The following is a 21,076-nucleotide window of genomic DNA, read 5'->3' on the forward strand; positions in this document are numbered from 1 at the left end:
CAAAAAAGCCAAAAAAAGGAAAGTGAAAAAAAAAAAGAGACTTGGACCAAGGATTTTTAAAATTAAAGTCCACACAATACTTGGCACATTACCCAACTGCGCGCGCGCAGTACAGTGTTGCATCATTATTTTTCTCGATAGCACAAAGTACTGTACATTGACGGCTCAAAGAGGATAAAATCGCGCCACCGCCATCTGTACGCCGTAACCAAGCAGGGGCAATAGAAGCCAGCAGTGATAAACTAAAGTTTGCTCTCTTCTGCTTACCTCATGCAAAGGTACAGATTCGATATCTTAAGGTGGAACAACATCCTGCTTCGGGCTTAGCAGCAACTACCGTTGCCTGCACGCCTCTATATGAATCTCACGCCACTCCTTTTTCGACTCCGAGATACACCCACGCGTGGCGAAAGTGCCGCACCGCTGCATTGTAATTTTGTAATATCATAGCGTAGTTTGCCCAAAGTTGCGGCCACCTCCCCTCCATTTCCGTGCGTCACAGACTTCCAGTGGGGGGAAACGAAGATGTGCCTGCCTTGACCACGATTTTCGATCCGCCCTTGAACTGAATTGCTTACGATCCACAAACAAGGTGGCCAAGCGCACTGATATTGCGTTCTGCCGCCGCAGAGTCGCGGTGCTAGGGGGGGGAGGATATCCAAAACAGCAATCATAACTAATCAGTCTTACTGAGCGGAACACGCATCGTCGCTTGCCTGTGTTGCAAAGGCAGCAGTGTAATTACTAATTACTCCCTCGTTCCTGCGTTTGCAACGAAAAAAGCGGCCAAAAAAATGGGCGTTTACTTCCGCGGACACTAGCTTGCACTTCTTGGTTGCGAAGGAAGCGTTTGATGACCATCTTAGCAGCGTTACTAACAATAACAGGGTGTAGCGGAGAGGACTTCAAATCCTGAGGCTTTTCATGGGAGTAGGAAATGAACTGTCTAGCTGAGATCTGAAATTAAAGTTGAAAACATATTCGTGTACAGACGTGTAGTTTCTCGCGTGCAGAAAAGGTCGAAGAGAATATCTCGAAGAAGAAATTTGCACCTTTGTGATTTGTAATTTCTGTTTTCACAACTTTATTAATATTGCCTTACGTGTTATCATGCTCCTTCTTTTGTCTTCTGCAGCTCCTCATGAAAATCTGGCCCGTGTGCATTATCTTTTTTGTGAAAGCTTATCTCCGCTCAAAGAAACCGATTGAGCCTTGTCCACGTAATTGAGATTTGCGGGTAGAAAAGACTACCACGTTCTTACATATTGCAGATTGGCGACTGTAAAAGGCTCTTTTTCTCGCTTTGAACTGGTCATTGACTTCACACAATTACACATAAAGATATATGGCCAGAAACCATTTTTTGAAGGATTTATCCGTCTTACCTGAGGACGTACTCATAGAAAACGAAAGAGGGATAACCTTACTTGGCTACCCACTATTTTCTCCCAAGATTTTGCTGCCGCCGTTTGACCCGCCACAATTTCAAAGGCTGAACACTGAAAATGGTTCGCTGATTCCGCTGTCGAAAAACACCATATCCAACTTTATAGAACTCTATCCTATTGATCTAACCACCGAGCGCATTGCGGGCAACGGCAATTCACAAATGACAAAATGGTTCGTTTTGATGGATTACAAAGAAAAATACGATATTGATGACCAAGGATGGTGTTACAGTTGGAATTTTAACAATCCCAGGTGGAAGTCAAAAAACGGGCTGGTAAGAAGAAGAGTCTGGGTGAGACTGCCTATTGCTAGCCATGCATTAGATTAATAACAATTTACGCTATTATTTACTTTTCTTACGAAATAAACAAGTATCTAAAAAGAAAAAATGCTTTCATCATGCAAAGTGTTTTTATTGGTTTGCTCATGTGCACCGTTCCACTCAGTCAGGTTGCGCTAGAATATTATTGATATTTTTTTATTAGTATGAGTGCCATTATCCTTTTCATGAACCAGACGACCCAAATTGCGAGGCCCATTCTTCGTACTTCACCAATCCGTCCTGCGATACGGACGGTTTTATGTATTCCAAACTGCTTTTAAAATCCACGAGGCCTATAGGTCTTATCATATCTCTCTCTGTCTCTAATAGCTTATCACCCAGGTCCCGCAATGGACCCATAGCTGCATCCTTCGCTAAAGATGTTATGTCGCTTCCTGAAAAGCCCTCAGTAATCTTTACTAGTTCATCAAAATCTGGTTCGGTTAAAGTGTGCTTTTGGCAAGACAAAAGCTTCTTGAATTGAACGTACCTGGTCTGGCCCTCTGGTAATGGTATATACTGTCGTCTGACAAATCTTCTCCGTGCGGCTTCGTCAATTGACCATGGTAAATTTGTCGCAGCAAGTACCAAAACCCTTGTATCATCTCCTTTGTCGTCATTATTGGAATTATCAGCCTCCTCTTTGTTTGAGCCAGCAGCTGCACTGGACAAAGATGACCACTGAACAAGAAATTCGTTCTTGATCCTTCGGCTTGATTCATTTTCATTTTCGTTATTTCTGCTGCCCATAATGGAATCAATTTCATCCACGAATATAATAGAAGGCGATAGTTTCTTGGCGATAGCAAACAGCGCCCTCACCAGTTTCTCACTTTCGCCCAAGTATTTGGACGTCAAACTGGAAGCACTGATTGAGAAAAATGTGGAGCGCGACTCTGTGGCTACAGATCTTGCTAGCATTGTTTTACCTGTACCTGGAGGACCGAATAAAAGCATCCCTCTGACTGGTTCACGTAGCCCTCTAAATAGGTCCGGTCTCAAAAACGGATAAACAACTGCCTCCTTTAAGGAGTATTTGGCGCTTTCTAAGCCAGCAATATCATCCCAATGAACTTCATCTCCATGGACCACGATCTCGGCAAAAATTTGCTTTGCTGCTTGCTTATCCACCCCTTGTAGGCTATCGATAATTTCGTCCTCTAAAATTTCTCTAAGGACTTTTTTATCTACTTCTGCATCATCCTTTTCTTCACTATTCGGGAGAGTGTTTTTGGCGACGGACTCTGACCCAATTGGTCCCGTTTTGAACTTTCTTTGTTCTGGTATCCTTTGATTCGTTTTTTTGGTGGATGTGCCAGGGTTTTTTATTTGCTTCTTACTTAAAGATGTGCTGTGCGCGGACGATTTTATATTAGTATTGGGCCTAGACGGATGACTGCTCGTCTTCTTGACACTGGGAGTTAAAACCTTCGTCGTTTTAGGTTTCAAGATGATGCGAGCTTTCTTCGTGGTGCTCATTATAGGATCATCCAAAATCTTCTTGCCATTCAATACTTTCTTAGCGGCCATTGCTGCCGTTTTGGGCTTTTGAAGTACTGGCTTCGAAGCCGTCAATGAGGAAGTGGGAGAAGATGCAGTGGATTTTGTGATCGATTTGGTATTAGCTTGGGATTTCGTAGCAAAAGTTGGAGTTGATTTAGCCATAAGAGTGGAAGTTGATTTAGTGCTCTTCAGATATGGAGCACGGTTATTTTTTACCATTTTTGACATTTGAAGATGTTTATTTTTAGATGGATCCATGGTAGCAGCAAATCCTGAACTATGCGCCCTTACAGTGCCAGTGCTGGATGCTCTATTATCACCTGATAGAGGAGGTGGAGGTAGTAAAGGAAGTGCGGGAGCGGTATTCGGTAAAGATCGTAAAGATGATTGAGGAACACTTTCTGATGATGCTATGCTCTTGTTACTGGATACAGAAGAGGTGACGGATAGGTCCGACATTTGCTGTTCAATTCCTTCCAGAGTCTTCAAAGTTTCTATACGTTGTTGTTGTTCTTTTTCTTCAATTTCGGAGATGTTATCATAGTAATCAGAAACATCAAACTCAAAGTCCTCACTCTCTTCTTCATCATATACGTGGTCCTCCTTTAGAACTCCGTTATCGCAATCATCCTCATCATTGGTCAAGTCTATCAATATTGGGACAGATGCACACTTCTCCGAGTATATTTCTGTTTCTTTCTTAAGCGGCCGATCATTGCGCTCGACACATTTCTTGAGATATTTGCTTGCAGTATTAGATAAGGGCTTGGAAGGCACAAAATTTACTTTAACGCCCTCCGAATCCTCTCCACTTTTCGAGAAGATACTATTATTATGTGGTGGTAGCGAAGGGTTCGAGTATGCATTTTTGTAAACGTATGAATTTTTATTTCTCAGTGTTTTCATCATTCTTCCCGGAACCATCTGAAATATTTGTGGTGTTTCTGTGGTTCTGGTGAAGGATGAACTACGAGTTGTGCTCTGCATTTTAGAAGACGGTACGTTATTCCTGACAGGCTCTTCTTGGACCAGTTTTTGGACTCTTTCTAAATGCATAACACTTTTATGGTACAATTCTCGAATACCATTTTGCAAACTGAGTTCATCCTTCGTGTAAGACTGCGTGCTTGGATAATTATGCTCTATCAACGTCTGCTTAAACAGTACATCGGTAGTTAGGCCCTTCCAGCCTTGTAATGCTTCCTTATATCGTTTTTTCTCTTCTAAATTCAGGTAATATATTGTTTCATTGGCGATCCTGCTGTAGAGTTCGGTAAAGTCCGTTAACGGCTGTTGAGGTCTTTTGCGTATCTTCGTTAATCTTGTTAGAATGTGATGACCTCTTTGTGACTCCATACTGTTACAATGCCTATAGCCTATTCCTGGTAAATCCGGATGAGTAAAAAGAGAAAATTAAACTGGTTTTAGCTAGAGTGAACGTAGAGAAAATATGCCAGAAAAAGAAGTATCGCAATTCAACCTAGTACCAAATATTCGGTGAAGAAGTATATCTGACGTGCAGAGGAGCTTCCTGAGAAGTTGTAAAATTGCTTCAGCCTCTTATGACCGTGAAATTTACCATTCTTGATTTCAATTTTCTCCGCGAATCTCGGCTAAAGATGCTTGGGTTGGACTGTGTTTTCAGAACATGTATATGATAAACAATAGATAAATATGCCAAACAAACTCTTAGGACAGGGAACCTGTGCCTACATATTTACAAACGTAGATAAAATATATCAGCTGTTGATTTCCGTTTATATACTTTATTGCATTATACATGAAGAATATACAGTAGCATAATTAATATTTGCTGGGCTCATCTGGTCACGCTCTGTTTCTTGTGCTCCTTCTCTTGCTCGCCGAGAATTAACTCTTCAAACACTCTAGCCTCCTCGGCTTCCTCTGGTGACCTCCTAGCACTGGCAAACTTCTGGGCAATGAATAACATTGCTTTTGCCTTTGCAATACGTTCCTTGGAAGGAATCTTCTTATCATTTAGAATCTTATTGCAAACGTCTTTCAGTTTTCTTTCGAGCTCAAACTTGGACATGGCCCACATGACACCAAGCGCCTTACCAGCCATTGTAGATTCAAACTTGGCACGTTCATATTGGTCTAGCTCATCAGGATTGACCTCGCTCATTTTTTCCATGGCCTTCTGGGCCTCTAGTCCTGTCGATAATAAATTATACGCTGATTTAACGGATCTGGCGTTGTCACGCGTACCTGTGAAAATTTTGGAAAACCCATAAGTCCTCTTAGACATGATAAAATTGTTTGCCTTTGTCTTATAAACCCTGGCCAGTAAGTACAACAACTCTAGACCAAAGCTTTCCAGTTTCAAATCCTCAATTTCTTGATCTAACTTCCGCGTGAATTCCTCTAAATTATTGGACTTGACGGCAATTAGATACCTAGAGATTTTCTCGTTCAGTTTCTCCGTCAACTCATCAACTTGTTTCATCATATCTTCTCGTCTTTTTTTTTCCATTTCCAGTAGCTTCTCTCTCTGTTCCTTGGATAGTTTATCTTTCTTTAGAGAATCAGCCTTATTAGCGTCGTGCTTAACCATTCCGCCATCTGCTTTCTCATCAGCCTTGTTAGTGCTAGCGGATGCGGTGCTTTCCTCCTCTTCCTTTCCGAACATTTCTGTGGCTTCGTTCAGCTCTTTAAATAGAGAGAATTCTCCAATCCAGTCCTTGAAGCCGTCACCACCAAATATCGCAGTGAAGTATTCGGAAGCATCCTCGAACCCTTGTTGTGGGACAGCATCCTCCTTCCCAAATTCGTCATACTTAGAACGAAGCCCTGGATCACTCAGGACTTGGTATGCTTCACCTACCGCTTGAAACTTTGCCTGAGCGTCAGGATCATCAGGATGCTTATCCGGATGTGTCTCCATGGCCTTCCTACGGTAGGCCTTCTTAATTTCAGTAGAAGTAGCATCAGGCTTGATGCCTAAAATGTCATAATACTCCGTTTCTTTCACCATTGTTCCTCCGTTCTTCTTTCGAGTTGGCACGTCCTAGTTAAGTGGAGTCACTAACAATTTAAAATGCTCTTCAAAGACTAAGTTAAAAGAATGTGAGGCGGTCGGTAACCGCGAATGCAAATGTATCGCCACTTAGGCCGTGTATCGTCCCTATTTTGTCCTTGGCACCATTCAATCACCATCAAATTTTCCGTTTTTCGCCCACTCTGCATGACAGGCGAAAACACCGCAGTGACGCCCCCATATGGTGTACTAAAGGTAATACAGCATGACGAGGCCAGTTTTACTAACTCTGGTAACATTAAAGGGCCCGAATTTCTTTGTTTTGACCTCCTTATTTCTTTCTGAATGGCAAGTCTGGAATTGACTGTCTGCTGCGCCATTCATAGCAGGTTAATATCTTTGGATACTCAAATGCCGTTAATTCCGCTAACAACGTGCTATTTATGTACTGGCAAGCTATTAAAGAAAACTCTTTAGTCGAATATCGTCCATCAATTACTAGTATCACTATTAAAGATTAGTGTTCATATTGCTAGAATATGATCCTATGTAGTGTTTAAGAGAATCATGAGGCCAATACAGAATTCCACTGTCATCAAATTTAGGACAATCTAAAGTGCAAGAATTGAAAATGTGATAGGATGAATGTGCGATAGCATTTATGGAATAACAGAATCATTGGTAATGTCATGGAAAATAGTCAATCCCCTCTTATTCGGCTCCTAACCATGAGGACAAGTTCCAGTATATTCTATACGTCTAATATTGTTACCTTTGATAAGAAGTTTATCCCAGAACCCGTCATTAAATTTCGTAGGCTTACATGCTTGCTTAGGAGCTTAGAATTTACTTGTGGATACTCTGGTATGGACCGGCATTTCATACTGCAGATCATAGTTCTTCTGGTCCTATAGTGTAGTGGTTATCACTTTCGGTTTTGATCCGGACAACCCCGGTTCGAATCCGGGTAGGACCTTTTTTTAACTTTGTTAGTAGATCTTGGATTCGGTAATCAGTCAACCAGACTCTCATGCTCTTTCAGAGGAAGATAGAAAAGTATACATACTTACTACGAAACCAGACGGCTATCGGGTGTCCTTCTACTAAGCAATTCTTTTATTGGAGAGACACCCGCTTTCCGGGTAACGTCGGCATGTTATTATCATTCATTTATAAGCAACGGAGAAAAATGATTGAGAAATTGATATAACCGTATATGTTATGTTACCTTTTCATTGTATAAGAAAATGACAAGTGAAGTTTGCATAGCCGGTTTATATTTTCTTTTGCAGCAGCACATTAAGGATTTGAAACGCTTTTGAAGAAAAAAGGAAATGCCCGGTGTTACAGCTCCAACGAGGAGACAGGTATTGTCATTATACAAACAGTTCATTAGGAATTCCAACCAGTTCAATAATTACAACTTTAGGGAGTACTTCCTAAGTAAAACAAGAAACACATTCAGGGAAAACATGAACCAGGAAGATCCAAAAGTACTAGTCAATCTGTTCAAAGAAGCTAAGAATGAATTGGGTGTCCTGAAAAGGCAATCTGTCATTTCTCAGATGTACACATTTGACAGGTTGGTCGTCGAACCACTGCAAGGAAGGAGGAATTAAATTGGGGCTTGAATAGTCATTGCATATATGAAAAAGGCTATCCAGTCATTTTTTTCCTCTCTCGTGCCGGGAAACTCGTGCCGCTATATCGTTAAAAGACATGGCCACCTTTTGATCTGACGGATATTGGATGATATTCGTAAGTTCTGACCGGCACTGTATGTGGTCAAACCTCACTTGAGATAGTTCATGTAATTTATTTATCTAGTACTAACAGCATCTTTTTGGTGGCAGAGTTCATTCTTCTCTTGAAAGTTTCTAAATTCTATTAAGATTACCCAAGGAAAGTTTATAGCTTGTATATAATACAATAACTAAAATATAAAAATAACCTCGCACACCTTCCTTATATGCGTTATAGTTGTATCTTCTTTTTTCGGGCCATTTCATCGGATGAACTTCTTACGTAAAGTGAAAAAAAATTAAAAAAAGATTGCCCATATATCAATCAACTCATCACATGAAGTTTTTTTCGGCTTACAACACTGAAAAGGAATTCTTTTCTTTTATCATTGTTTATTATTCCTTTTCTTCCAATTACGTCTTCGAGGTAGCTTGAAAGTCCAAGATCAACGAATATAGCCAAAAGATAATGAAGAGAAAGACGGCTGAAGTAAAAGATGAGAACAAGAGGAACTCCAAGCAAATTTCTCTTGAAGAAGATAAGGTAAAGGGTTTGTTCAATTCAAAGATCTGGGATAAGACCTTCCAAGATGGTTTGAAAAAGGAAATTGAAGACTCTCGGCCTTACAACTGGGGTAGTATCCATGAACTAGTTAACGATGATCTCCTGCGTGCCGTTCGTAAGGAGATTGAGAATGAGATTCATTTCACAAAGAAAGAAACTGATATATATAGAGTTAATCAAAGTGGTGACTTAGCCAACTTGTCTGGCCTGGACTGGAATGACTTGTCACGTTTACCAAATTTGTTTAAACTGCGTCAAATTCTATACTCAAAGCAATATAGAGATTTTTTCGGCTACGTCACCAAAGCTGGTAAATTATCTGGTTCTAAGACTGATATGAGCATTAACACTTACACGAAGGGTTGTCACTTGTTAACCCATGATGACGTTATTGGTTCAAGAAGAATCAGTTTCATATTGTATCTTCCGGATCCTGATAGAAAATGGAAATCGCATTATGGTGGTGGTTTGAGGCTTTTTCCAAGCGTTTTGCCAAATGTTCCTCATTCTGATCCTTCCGCTAAGCTAGTTCCACAATTCAATCAAATTGCCTTCTTCAAGGTTTTACCAGGTTTCTCCTTCCATGATGTAGAAGAAGTCAGAGTCGACAAGCACAGATTATCCATTCAGGGCTGGTACCATATTCCACAAGTCGGTGAAGAAGGTTACATTCCAGGTGAAGAAGAAGCATGGGTACGTAACAATACTTCTACTTTGGCGCAAATTGAATCCAATGTCTTGGAAGATTTCGAATTTCCGAAGGATGAAAGAGATATCTTGTCATTTCATGAAGTTAAACATTTCGAAAAAATCTTAAAGCGTGAAGATAATACTTTTGAGGAATCTATGACAAGTATAATTTCCGATTCACTCAAGTTATCTGAGGTCGAGTTCGCCTACTTGTCTCAGTATATTTCTCCTGACCACTTGAGCCCGGAAGGTATTGAAAAACTGCAAAAGCAATTTGTTGAAAACTCATCTCTACAAATTGAATCATTTTTAAATGATAACAAATCCGAGTTATTGAAGAAAGCTATTAAAGCAAAAGAATTGGAACAAGAATGTCCCTATCATTCAAAAGATGTGAAAACTCCGTGGAAAACGGCTATCCCACCACATAAAGCCCGTTATTTATATATTGACGGTAAGGAATACCGTAATTTCCAAACAGAGGCTGATATTCTTGAGGCGTTAAACAACAACGATTTGCCAAACTTTCAATTTACCAAGGACGCCATTAACGTTATCGCCGATGCTTCCGGAAGTGGTAAGGAAAACAATTACGATGCTGAGTTGGCGTTGATTGACTTGGCTATCTTCCACAAGAGTGCTATCTTCAAGAAATACTTAGCTTTGTTGACTTCATTGTGCCCAATCAGTGAACAGGTTCTTATCAGAAGATTCAGACCTGGTATGGATTTCACATTGGCAACCAAATGTCGTTTCAATGAACTTTTGAAGGGTAATCCAGATGTCTTGGATGCTATCTTGGAGGGCACCTTATGTTTTACACCTTCTTCTGGCTGGGAATCAGGAGAACTTGGTGGATATGAGTTGTACATGATGGATGATGATGAAGACAATAAGCAATACTTGAAGGAAGATGTTGAAGATGCTTCTGTGTATCGTGCGGATGATAGCGGTGATTCTGTTTTAATTAATGATCCACCTGCTTGGAACACTTTCAACTTGGTCTTGAGAGATGAAGATGTTTTGGAATTTGTAAAATATGTTAGCTGGAGTGCTAAATCTAGTAGATGGGATATCAAAATGAAATGGGATGTCAAAACGTGTGGTGAAGATGATGAACATAAAGAAGCCTGAGCTGTTTGGTAATCTTTTGAGATCAAATGCAGCTTGGCGCATTTCATATAGAACCTGTATAACGTAGAAGTGTAGAATCAATCCTTCAAAAAGTTTCTTCTAGGTTTGGGCATTCCCTTGGTGAAAATATCGTTCCGATATTTACCTTTATAATTGGCAAAACGTATCGAACTTTTCGTGAGAAAATAGGTATGAAATTAAGACTTGGTATTTGTTAGAAGCTTTGTTATGTTTCTTTTTACATATTGTATATTTACAGGCATTTGTTACGAAAAGGAAGCCTTCATAGTCCTAATTCACTTTGTGTGGAGAGATCTCGCCTTGTTCAAACTCACATTAACCCTATTGCCTGGCATCTTCTGATGGCTTTTGATAGCCTTCTTTGATTCTTGGCCGATAAACCTGTTATATCCCTATGCTGAATTCTTCCTGCGGAGGTGACATACCTCGAAAGTATTCTTGGCCTCGCGTAAAACTCTAAAGGATTTGCACCGGATTTCATTACATCGCTTTTATTTGCATTTTTATTTGCCTGATATTTTCTATCTAAATGGATTCGACCAATAGAAAAATCAAAAGGGTCATAGAGAGTACCCTTGGGAAGTTTTCTAGAGAGTGACTGATCGATTTTCCTGGTTTGCTGCGTTCTCCCTACCTCAATATCGACACTCCTCTTTTCTTTCACTCCGAAGTTGTATAAGGTACGTATGGATGAGAAGTTTGCTGCCTTCTTGATTGCAGGTGACATTCCATTTTGAACTTTCATGCCTCTAATGACATTCATCTTGACCACTTTGAGACTGTTTTGTGGTTTATGGCCTTCTGATGGAATACCTCTACCATTGAAGGTCGGTATGTGATTTTCAGCATATCACTGCAATCCCGGCTCCTTACACAGCCAGTTACCCTGTTCCCAGAACCAAAGACATAATAATCATTGGAGCCTGATGACTATGAAGAGATCAAGTCCAGGATTACAAGCAGAAAACTGGTCTGTTTTCTCTAATGCAGGATTCCAATATTTGTACGCATTGTCAACTAGAAGAAAACCCGGATGCATTACTTTGGGTAAAATGTGATAGTTGTCCACAGTGGGTACACGTGAAATGTGTGCCTTTAAAATGCATACACTATTCGAATGATACAAGTTCTGAAATCCTCTCTTATCCAAATTCTTCGAAGCAAATCAAGAGCTATCGTTGTTCGTACCATAATGAAGGGGAACTTCTTACTATGATTGCTCTCAACATCCGAAAAGGAAAGCGACAAAGAAATAATGAGAAATCTGAAGATAGTGGGCACATAAATAAGCGATATAATTTAAGAAACAATAAAGTTATTGACTATATTGCCCTGAATGAAGGTGAAGCAAAAAGAGAGAAAATGAATCACCCTCATAAGGACAGCTTTTTGAGATGTTTTGAGAAATGGGAGAATAACTCTAACATCATTAGTGCCGCCGAATTTGCTGCCAAATTTGATGATATAAAGCAGCCGTACAAGATAAGTGACCCATTAAATAGTGATATAAATGTACCGAAGGTGACTTCACACAATGGAGTCATAACTGTCAATGACATAATGAAAATTATGGGCGAGGACTACCACGTTGATGTGATGGATGTTCAAACGCAAATGAATGAAAACTGGACATTGGGGTCCTGGAACGAATACTTCACAAACACCAGGCCAGATAGGAGGGATCGAATAAGGAATGTTATATCGTTAGAAGTCTCCAACGTTGAGACTTTAAAATTTGAGAGGCCCGCAGCGGTTAAGCAGAATGATCTCGTCGATCAAATTTGGAATTGCAATAGACATCCAGGTAAAAACGATGAGGAGAAAGTGGAAGAGGATGAATCCAGGCCAAAAGTAACCAAATATATCCTAATGTCTGTAAAAGATGCGTATACAGATTTCCATTTGGACTTTGCTGGCACATCAGTTTATTATAACGTCATTTCAGGACAAAAGAGGTTTTTGTTATTTCCGCCCACTCAATCAAATGTAGATAAGTATATTGAATGGTCTTTGAAAGAATACCAAAACAGTATATTCTTAGGTGATGTCCTTGAGGATGGTATTGCGATGGAATTGAATGCTGGTGATTTGTTTATGATTCCATCTGGATATATTCACGCAGTTTATACGCCGGTAGACTCTCTCATCTTTGGAGGCAACTTCCTGACAATTCGCGACTTAGAAACTCACTTTAAAATCGTGGAAATCGAGAAGTTGACAAAGGTACCCAAAAGATTTACTTTTCCCAAGTTCGATCAAGTGATAGGCAAATTATGTGAGTGTCTTGTGCTTGAGCGAAATAGAGCTACCAATGATGGTGGTGGTAAAGGCTTAATGGCCAAAACAACCAATCCCACGATTCAATTACTCTATCAATACCTTATAAAACCAGAAGTTAAGTACAAGCCTTTGAATTTTACTTCCAGGAAGTGTTTAGCGAAAGCCGTAGCGGACCTTATTTCTTAGGACTTTTTTATGTCACTTAATTCATTGTTTTTTTTCACCTCACCTTCATTTACGCTCTTATTTGGGGAGAGTTCTTTTATGACTATTACGACTATTATGATATATTTTTACATTTAAAATCGTGGGATAATCGCCTATACTATAGGTTGGGGAAACATTAGTATATATTTACATATATGTGTGAGTGTGGGGAAAAAAATTAATAATCTATCATTAAGTAAAGAAGGAGGGAAGAAAATCAAATTCCGAGCCTTTTCAGTTGTTCTAAACGTTCATCAACAGCATGTTCAAATTGGTTTGAGGTACTTGTCCGTTCACTGAGTAACTTCGAGTGAATACATTGCAGTGCTTTTATGGAGTCAGATTCGTTAATAACGCAAGATATGTTTATTTCATTGGCACCTTGGGAAATCATTTCAATGTTGATGCCCTCTTCAGCTAGAGTGGTAAACATAGTACCAGCAATACCAATGTACTGCTTCATATGTTTACCGACTAATGAAACAATAGACAACTTCTTTGTCACATCAACGGAACCTAAAATTTTTAATTTTTCTTCGGCTTGTCTTAAAGATTTCAATGAGTCTGCATCTGGGATGGGCAAAGCCATGGAAACGTGAACTTCCGAAGTAGAGATCAAATCAACAACCAGTTTGAACTTATCCAAAGTGGTAAATATTTGAGCTAAGAAACCATGGGAAAGTGTCTTCTTGTTGGAATGGATATTAATGACGAAAATATCATTTTTAGTGGTAATTGCAGTGGCACCTCTCTTTCTTTTTTCATAAAAGGATGAGGATAAGTTCTCAGGAGGGTGTGGTGGAGTAGATTCGCCCTTTTTGGCTACGTTATCTGGGTAGATTATGGTACCATTACCTAATGGATTTTGAACGTTTTTGATTCTAATTGGAATCTTAGCTGTAATAACTTGTTCCATAGTGAAAGGATGAATAACTTCAGAGCCATAATACGTCAACTCCGAAGCTTCTTCCGGAGTAACACTATCTAACAAACGTGCTTCCGGAACCTTACGAGGATCAGCGGTGAAAATACCATCCACTTCCTTCCAAACTTGCAATTCGTCCGCATTTAAAGCGACGGCGATCAAGGCGGCACATAAGTCCGTGTAGCCACGACCAACACCATTCAGAAGCCCTGTGGGAATCAAACCGAAAAAACCTGTGAAAACTGGAACGATACGCTCCCTAGCACTTACAAACGGCGCTAGTTTTTCTTTCAATGCTTGAACTAGGAAAGTGTAGAAACTGTTATCCAAAGCGCTGGCACTGAAATCGGAAGGAACAATGTGAGTTAGGTCCACATATCTGGCCTTACAACCACGGTCATTACATAGAGCAGTGATGAACAAGCAACTTAACTTTTCACCGCAGGACATGACCAGATCTACAGTACGTGCACTAACTTCGCCTAAAACTTTTGAAGCATTTAAATATTTCTTGACCAGTTCTAACTCTCTATTGGTATCGTCGACTAATTTAGCTTGTAAGGCGGGATTGAGAATGAAACGGTCAGCGTTATCGACATGATCCTGTCTGATGACTTCAATAATATCTTGAAATTCAGATTCTTGTGAAGCCAGGTCACAACATTTCAAAAGGCGAGAAGTCGTACCTTCAGCTTTGGTGTATGAGGAACGTGCTGAACAAACAACAGCGACATTATTGTTTGGGCCATCAGGGTTGGAGTAGTATTTCACGATGTCATCCACTATTTGCACGGGGAACTTACCCACAGAAGTACCCCCGAATTTTTGCACAACCCAGTTTGAATGACTTGATGTAGTCTGAAAATCCATTGGCATACGATTGACAGATGAAAAAAATAAAAGCCTTTGTAGCAATAAGTGGCAGCTATATAGGCTGAAACAATGGAAAAAAGATATTGGCTTGAATCTATACAAATGTTCTTATGAACAACAGTAAATCCAGTCGGGTGAAAAAAATACTTACTGAGCAGTATTCTTATATATAAATGCTACATATATTTCTTCGAAGGTGGAAGAATCTCCGAAGAAAGCTGCGTACGGAAAGGTGAAAAAAGAAAAAGTGATGATGAAATTTTCGTTTGTTAGTGAAAAAGAAAGAAAAAGTGAGTCATGGGGAAGGGAAATTCACGTGGTAAGAGCCACAGTGAATGAAAAGTTGATATTAGGGGAGTTCTAGAAGTAAAGAGAATGCCCAGGATCAGTCAGAACGATTGTATTGTCCAGTAGGTTGTTCATGAAGTTATCCTGTTACAATAAGTCTGAACCTTCATGTATACTTATTGCATGGGGGCTGGGATATGGCATGGTTCCATATTGCCGACAAGTAGACGTATATAGTGGGTATGGTCAGGGTCCATACCACTCTATCGGTGCCGTCTATTGCGGTAAGTTGGAACATTTCTAGCTATGGATTGCTCTCGGTTAGGAGGATATTAATCAAGGATATGTGTCCGAAACAGAATAAAATTTAAATTTCAACATTTCTAAGAGCTTTATAAATTACTTGTGTATACAATACTACGTTGGAATGGGATGATTTTCAACAGGCTTTGCTAGTTGAACCATGCCACCTAACCTGTGGTTGGCAAGCCCACGTAAGCCTTGAACGAATCGTAAATCAGCCATTGGAAACTTGTTAAAGTACCGATCATGACAATTCTTACCATTAGCCCATTCCATAATCCAGCAAACCCAATCTTCTGATATATTCTTTTGGACGCAACAGACATGGATTCGTTGGCCTTTCTTTCGCTATTAATCTTAGAAACCATAACATCCGCAGGATGTGAGACCGCAGCACATAATATACCGGCCAAATAGCCACCTACAAAACTGATTGATATCTGCTGCAATGCGGTCATTTCCTCTTTCTTTTTGGGTAAGACACTGTATATTTTTTGAACAATTTTCTCGAATGAAGTGAACTTACACATCGTGTATGGAATCTGTCTGCACCATAAGGGGACGATGCCTTTATAGAACGCTTTCATACCCCCACTTTCCGCATACATCTTCTTCCAACCATCAATGACATTGTTGCAGAAGGGCGGCATTGTGGTTTGCTGTTTAACCTTAATAGCTTCAAATGGACACAACATTATATCCGCGAGAAATTCGGCGGTAGCTGAGGCCATTAGGTACACCGTAACACCTGGAGTTAACCAGCTGGAGTATACATGCTTGAAGTATTCATAACCACCATACTTACCTGCACCTTGTAGGGAATAACCTATAAATGTGGCACCAAACCCAGTGTAAACTTTTCTCCAGCCTTCATTGGCAATGATACTACGGAACCCACCCAAATTCGAAGTATACAGTTTCGGATTGACTTGCAATCTACACTTTACAAGATCTAATGGGGTGATTGAAGAATGCGTTGGGCCACACGCAATTATTCCACCTAAGGTACATGTGGCATAGAATTCTTTCGTATATAGTTGGATTTTACGCGGTTGTTTAGACTCCATGCTTCGCAAACGTTAACTGATTTATTCGTTTTTTTCCTGTTTCTCTTATGAATCAAAATAACGGCAAAACACTCTCGTTTAATATGAGTGTGTCGTTGATTATCAAGAAAAGATTATGGAATGCGAAAAAGGATGCAATGTATTTTCTAGTGTTCCTGCTGTATTTAAATTAAAGACAATAAGGTCTTCGAGAAATCGATATCTCCAGTTTCTGTTATATAAAGCAAATAGAACTGAAAACAGGGAATGAACTTAAAAAAAGATCTCCTTATTTCGCTAATACCCCTGAAGGTCCACTTTCGGTTAGCCGAGATCTTAGCCGAAGCAGGCCGCCCAACACTCGAAATGCAGCCCTGACTATAATCCTCATAGCCAATTTTTATATGAAAAAAATAGCTACTAGAAAGGCAGGTTGAGATTTGAGTAAAATTTAATCGAACACTTTGCTACTCTATTACTAAGGTGCGCCATTCTCGACCACTCAGTGGCACTTTGTTCTTTTCTTACTTAATCCGCCTGGAGGGTAAGGGTAGATACGTCCGTTTGACACAATGCGCCATGCTGCCACGAGAACAAAAACCGAGGTTCGCATTTCCTCACCCAATCACGTGGTCGATTTTGACTAGTTTCATGAAGTGAGGCCGGTAAAATTCAGACGCGGTTGATGTCTGCGTTTTGCGAAGAACAAGGTTTTGCCGCTCACCTTGATATGCGGGCTTGATTTTGCGGGATTTCTGACATTTAATAACGTAATACTTGATTGAAGGAACTAAGTTTTAGTCTTAGTCATACTTTTCTGCATCCTTCTTTCTAATTGGAGAATATCAGACCTATGAGGATGGGTGGCTTTCCGCACCTCCCAAAGTCTAGAAGGAAGCTTTCACACGGAAGAGAACCAACCTGTTTTGTCACAAAAGTAAAGTGCAATATTATCATCATATTATAATTGCATACATATGCATGTATTTGGTATAGCTAAACAAAAATACATAATTAAGAGCAAGGAAATTTAGACAATAGCATAACTAAACAGAAACTAAGCTTTTATATCTCAAACATCTTGAAGAAACATATATTGGGCGTAAGGCTAAGAAGGGGCTCATTGATAAAAACTGATAAAAAAACGTCAAAAGTTATTATAATATTAGGAATAGTAGAAACGAATGAAAGGACAAAAAGGTAAATTAAAAAACATCAACTTCGTAAGTAATGAAAATGTAATGCCGAATTAGGTCACATGCTGACTTCCATTACTTTATCAGTGGCGCGACCGGAGCGGAGCAGCAGATACAAATCATTGCAAGTAGGGCACATCGCTCTTGTTTCTGTTCATGACTGTTCTATGAGCGCCAAAGTAGAAAACGAAGATGAAAGCGGAAACACTCAAAAATATTCCTAAATCTTGCATTTTAGTGTGTGTTTGTGAGTTATGTCTTGTTATTTGTCTTTTGATTGACGCAGTCTTCTGTGCGGCATAAGAAGAATGCAGCTGCCTTAGAGAGAGACTCTATTTATACACTGAAGGAAATGTTCACTTATTTATATGCAGGACAGCCATCGGCGGAAAGTTTGACTGTCTGTTTAATTGAATGCATAAGGGGTACCAAAAAACATCTCTTTACGCTTAGTAACTCAAAAATTATCGGATATATGCTCAGTTACACTTAGCAATGATGTCCAAACACAGCAATCACTTTTTTCCTTCACGTTAAACGTAAAGTAGGCCCACCGTTTTCCCTTCCCACTCAAATGCCGCAGTCCCTTACTTCTCAGAACCGAAGTGTAGAGATGAGCGCTGCAGAAAAGAAGTAATAAGCAAAAAAAAAAATCACAAACAAACAAAAGGGAAATAAAAGGGCACACAAAGTATTTTCTCTGGATGAGTGGTGGAAGGGTGTTCGTAAGAGAAGAAAACTAGGCACGGCTTTGAGTTCATCATAGGTTGTGTAAGCAATTTTTCATCGGATCATTCCGGGTTTTTTTTTAGTAATGACAATTTTCGTCACAAGCCCTGGTATGGCAACCCCTAGTTTTTCATTTCTTTCTCATCTCCTTTCACACTGTATTAAAAAAATTTGCTCGCTAGAGAATAGTAGCTTTGCTGACATCCTACTTACAGTAAACCACGCTTGCATATACGCCCACAGGTCAATAATTGGCTTCCACTTTATTCGTAAAGTATTTACTTATTTTTCTTTTAATTCATGTGTATTTACTGAAAACTTTTAGCATAATTTAGGTTATTTATCGGAGTTCGGCTTAGTTATGAAAGTGTGACAGATCCTGATCTGTCAATTTATTCTTTTTATGTCCATTTCCCTCTCTCGTGTTTTTGGGTTTTAACTCACTGCTGCGAACGGATCATTGAAACCATCCATGACAACATCGATTTTGTAATTTTTCCCGTTATTGTTGTCCCAGTACTCTTCGCGTTCAGAGTCGTTTCTTGTGGAGTAATGTATACAGAATTCCAACTTGCCTCGGGGATCCACTTTGCTAGCATCATCAATGATGAAATGAAAAATGTCCATATTTGTGCCCGGTAATATCCCATCTCCATCACTGATATAAACGCATTCTACTTCATGGGCCGTCCTCCAGCTATCCCATGTATATCGTACGACCACTCTTTTATCATAGAAAATGTTCTTCACTAATATCCTTCCCGCAATTAATCTTGTACAGCCAGCGTTATAATCCTTGACCACGCCATTTGAATTACTACCATTGTGGCCATTGGGATCGTTATTGACTGAGGAGGAGTTCGTGAAACCACTGTTATCTCTGTGAATGTACAGAGACAGTTCTTGTAGGAAAACCTTCTTGTTTTGTGATAGGTTTATAAAAATGTTCAGCTTTAAACTTTTGGGGTTCTTATTGCTCAAAATAGGGAAATTCTTAGTGTATAATCCAACAACATAATAATTTGTTGAACTATGATCCTCAACTTCGTCATAATTATCACCATTCATGATGCTTTTTTTAGTTTTGTATGATGGGATCGCTACCCTATTTTTTACGAGATTCTGGAATCGTTTACTTTTCCTTAATTTAGTATTATTAGCGCCTTTGCCATTGCTGGGACTTGAGATCTTAGCAGAGTGTGTGAAGCCCTTTGGCGCAACTGTTGTCAAGTCATCATCTATGGATGTGGTTTCTAATCCTGATGATAGCATCCTTGCCTCTTCCTCTGGGTCTACCATTAGATTTACGGCTTTATGCTTGAAGCTTAGGCGATTATCATACTGTTCCGTCTTATTAACATTTATAGGGCTTTCATCCTCGGCAAAATATTTCACAGGTGCAGCTTGGTCAAAATGGACACTTTTACTCCTAAGTAGAATTGGACTACCATCTCTCGCTTGGTCGTTGTTCCCACTCCTTATACCTGGAGTGGTGGGTAGCGATTTTGATCTCCTCTTTAGCGAGCTTTTCAGTAATTCACCAGATTTTTTATATACAGGTGGGGCAAAAGGAATCAGAATCTCCTCATCGTATTCAAAATTCATATCATTGCCTGGTGATTTAGTTTCTGGATAGTCAGCTTGTAAAAAGTCTGGTACGGTGGATTTAGGTGAAAGAGGAGGTAGCTCTATCTTGAAGGGAGGCTTTGCGCTGCTCTTTAACGGCTTTCCTCCGGTACTATTATTGGCAGAGCCACCTCTGAACCAGTCGCTCCCGTTTTCGACGTTTTCATTATTCCCTGCAGGGGAGATCCTTTTGTTTAGATCAGTATTTCTTTGTACTTCTTCCTCCGGGAACCTATTCGCTCTCATCTGAGTTACTCGTTGGGGCTTATGTAAAAACTTCAATGAATTCAAAGTCTCTTCAGTATTTCTGTTAGGTTCTTTCTTGTATAAGTTTGAACTGACCACCCGGTCCTTGAAATCTGTTTCAAGTTCTGGTAGGTGCTTGTTTTTGCTTCTTCCTGATCTCTCATCCTTCTTTTCAGATTGTCGGGGTTTCTGTCCTGCTTTAATATACATTGTTGGGTTAGGATACCTTTAAAAAACTTACCGATGGACTAGACTATCTCTCAAGTATGGTTTTGCTGTTTTCTCCTGCAAAAACTGTAAACTAAAGGAAAAAAATAGCACCAATATAAGATTATTCTTTTTCAGTTCTCAACGGTTTTATGAATCAAGTTTCTTTCTTTGGATGTCCCTCTTGCGTTCAATTAGCCCTTTTGCAGTTTCTCTTTCTTTTAGGTGTCCCTTTTGTTCTTATTGTTTTTTACCGAATTCTATGCAGTTCACCTTCTATAAATATGCGCTATACCAGAAAGGCCACGATGAAAAGCTTTACCTTTGTTCTACCAAATGGACCGGCCCTATGCTTTTAACTACACGATCCAGTATATATAAAGTAAATTTACCTGAGGAAGAAGGATATGCAAAATATAGATAGACCACGGCGGTATTAAGATCTATCTGTTGAACCGAATGGACTTCTTGGCCCCTTCATTAACAACCGTTGCTGACTGAGCTTTCTGGCAAAAGACCTCTTTTACTGGTGGCCCCCTTTCCCCTTAAAAACGATTTCATACTGCATACTGATTTATTTTCAGGCGCTCCATCTACGGCGAAAAGCTCCTTTCCCCGCCCCCACGCCGTGACGGGAATTTGCCGCCCACCTCCACAATAGGCCCGATTGATGGCACCTTTCAACTCCGCTTCAGCCTCTTTGCGCCATGAATCTCAGTAGAATGT

General features: G+C 39.8%; 11 protein-coding genes and 1 non-coding gene across 12 annotated transcripts; 5 read left to right on the forward strand and 7 right to left on the reverse strand.

Annotated features, from left to right (window-relative positions):
- Positions 1-1,345: 1,345 nt before the first annotated feature.
- On the forward strand, positions 1,346-1,777 carry SPO73 (Spo73p; the record flags this gene model as incomplete). Its single annotated transcript, XM_056227445.1, has 1 exon — positions 1,346-1,777. One exon carries the CDS (start codon positions 1,346-1,348, stop codon positions 1,775-1,777), a length of 432 nt encoding a protein of 143 aa, XP_056087266.1.
- A 177-nt stretch (positions 1,778-1,954) lies between these two features.
- SAP1 (putative AAA family ATPase SAP1) lies at positions 1,955-4,630 on the reverse strand (the record flags this gene model as incomplete). Its single annotated transcript, XM_056227446.1, has 1 exon — positions 1,955-4,630. One exon carries the CDS (start codon positions 4,628-4,630, stop codon positions 1,955-1,957), a length of 2,676 nt encoding a protein of 891 aa, XP_056087267.1.
- A 463-nt stretch (positions 4,631-5,093) lies between these two features.
- On the reverse strand, positions 5,094-6,269 carry CAJ1 (Caj1p; the record flags this gene model as incomplete). The annotated part of the gene is made up of 1 exon (XM_056227447.1): positions 5,094-6,269. The coding sequence occupies one exon, from the start codon at positions 6,267-6,269 to the stop codon at positions 5,094-5,096; it is 1,176 nt and encodes a 391-aa protein (XP_056087268.1).
- Positions 6,270-7,176: 907 nt separating this feature from the next.
- On the forward strand, positions 7,177-7,248 carry Skdi_5.trna9Q. The gene has a single exon. It is a non-coding gene; the product is annotated as a tRNA-Gln (tRNA).
- A 358-nt stretch (positions 7,249-7,606) lies between these two features.
- On the forward strand, positions 7,607-7,891 carry ISD11 (Isd11p; the record flags this gene model as incomplete). Its single annotated transcript, XM_056227449.1, has 1 exon — positions 7,607-7,891. One exon carries the CDS (start codon positions 7,607-7,609, stop codon positions 7,889-7,891), a length of 285 nt encoding a protein of 94 aa, XP_056087269.1.
- A 592-nt stretch (positions 7,892-8,483) lies between these two features.
- TPA1 (oxidative DNA demethylase) lies at positions 8,484-10,403 on the forward strand (the record flags this gene model as incomplete). The annotated part of the gene is made up of 1 exon (XM_056227450.1): positions 8,484-10,403. The coding sequence occupies one exon, from the start codon at positions 8,484-8,486 to the stop codon at positions 10,401-10,403; it is 1,920 nt and encodes a 639-aa protein (XP_056087270.1).
- A 331-nt stretch (positions 10,404-10,734) lies between these two features.
- Positions 10,735-11,151, reverse strand: RSM18 (mitochondrial 37S ribosomal protein bS18m; the record flags this gene model as incomplete). Its single annotated transcript, XM_056227451.1, has 1 exon — positions 10,735-11,151. One exon carries the CDS (start codon positions 11,149-11,151, stop codon positions 10,735-10,737), a length of 417 nt encoding a protein of 138 aa, XP_056087271.1.
- A 257-nt stretch (positions 11,152-11,408) lies between these two features.
- JHD1 ([Histone H3]-lysine-36 demethylase) lies at positions 11,409-12,890 on the forward strand (the record flags this gene model as incomplete). Its single annotated transcript, XM_056227452.1, has 1 exon — positions 11,409-12,890. The coding sequence occupies one exon, from the start codon at positions 11,409-11,411 to the stop codon at positions 12,888-12,890; it is 1,482 nt and encodes a 493-aa protein (XP_056087272.1).
- A 238-nt stretch (positions 12,891-13,128) lies between these two features.
- On the reverse strand, positions 13,129-14,712 carry HOM3 (aspartate kinase; the record flags this gene model as incomplete). Its single annotated transcript, XM_056227453.1, has 1 exon — positions 13,129-14,712. One exon carries the CDS (start codon positions 14,710-14,712, stop codon positions 13,129-13,131), a length of 1,584 nt encoding a protein of 527 aa, XP_056087273.1.
- A 755-nt stretch (positions 14,713-15,467) lies between these two features.
- On the reverse strand, positions 15,468-16,367 carry PIC2 (Cu/Pi carrier; the record flags this gene model as incomplete). Its single annotated transcript, XM_056227454.1, has 1 exon — positions 15,468-16,367. The coding sequence occupies one exon, from the start codon at positions 16,365-16,367 to the stop codon at positions 15,468-15,470; it is 900 nt and encodes a 299-aa protein (XP_056087274.1).
- A 1,294-nt stretch (positions 16,368-17,661) lies between these two features.
- SKDI05G1290 (uncharacterized protein) lies at positions 17,662-17,775 on the reverse strand (the record flags this gene model as incomplete). The annotated part of the gene is made up of 1 exon (XM_056227455.1): positions 17,662-17,775. The coding sequence occupies one exon, from the start codon at positions 17,773-17,775 to the stop codon at positions 17,662-17,664; it is 114 nt and encodes a 37-aa protein (XP_056087275.1).
- A 931-nt stretch (positions 17,776-18,706) lies between these two features.
- GIP2 (Gip2p) lies at positions 18,707-20,353 on the reverse strand (the record flags this gene model as incomplete). The annotated part of the gene is made up of 1 exon (XM_056227456.1): positions 18,707-20,353. The coding sequence occupies one exon, from the start codon at positions 20,351-20,353 to the stop codon at positions 18,707-18,709; it is 1,647 nt and encodes a 548-aa protein (XP_056087276.1).
- Between the last annotated feature and the right edge of the window lie 723 nt (positions 20,354-21,076).

The sequence above is a fragment of the Saccharomyces kudriavzevii genome (genome assembly GCF_947243775.1).
Source record: "Saccharomyces kudriavzevii IFO 1802 strain IFO1802 genome assembly, chromosome: 5".
Lineage (NCBI taxonomy): Eukaryota > Fungi > Ascomycota > Saccharomycetes > Saccharomycetales > Saccharomycetaceae > Saccharomyces > Saccharomyces kudriavzevii.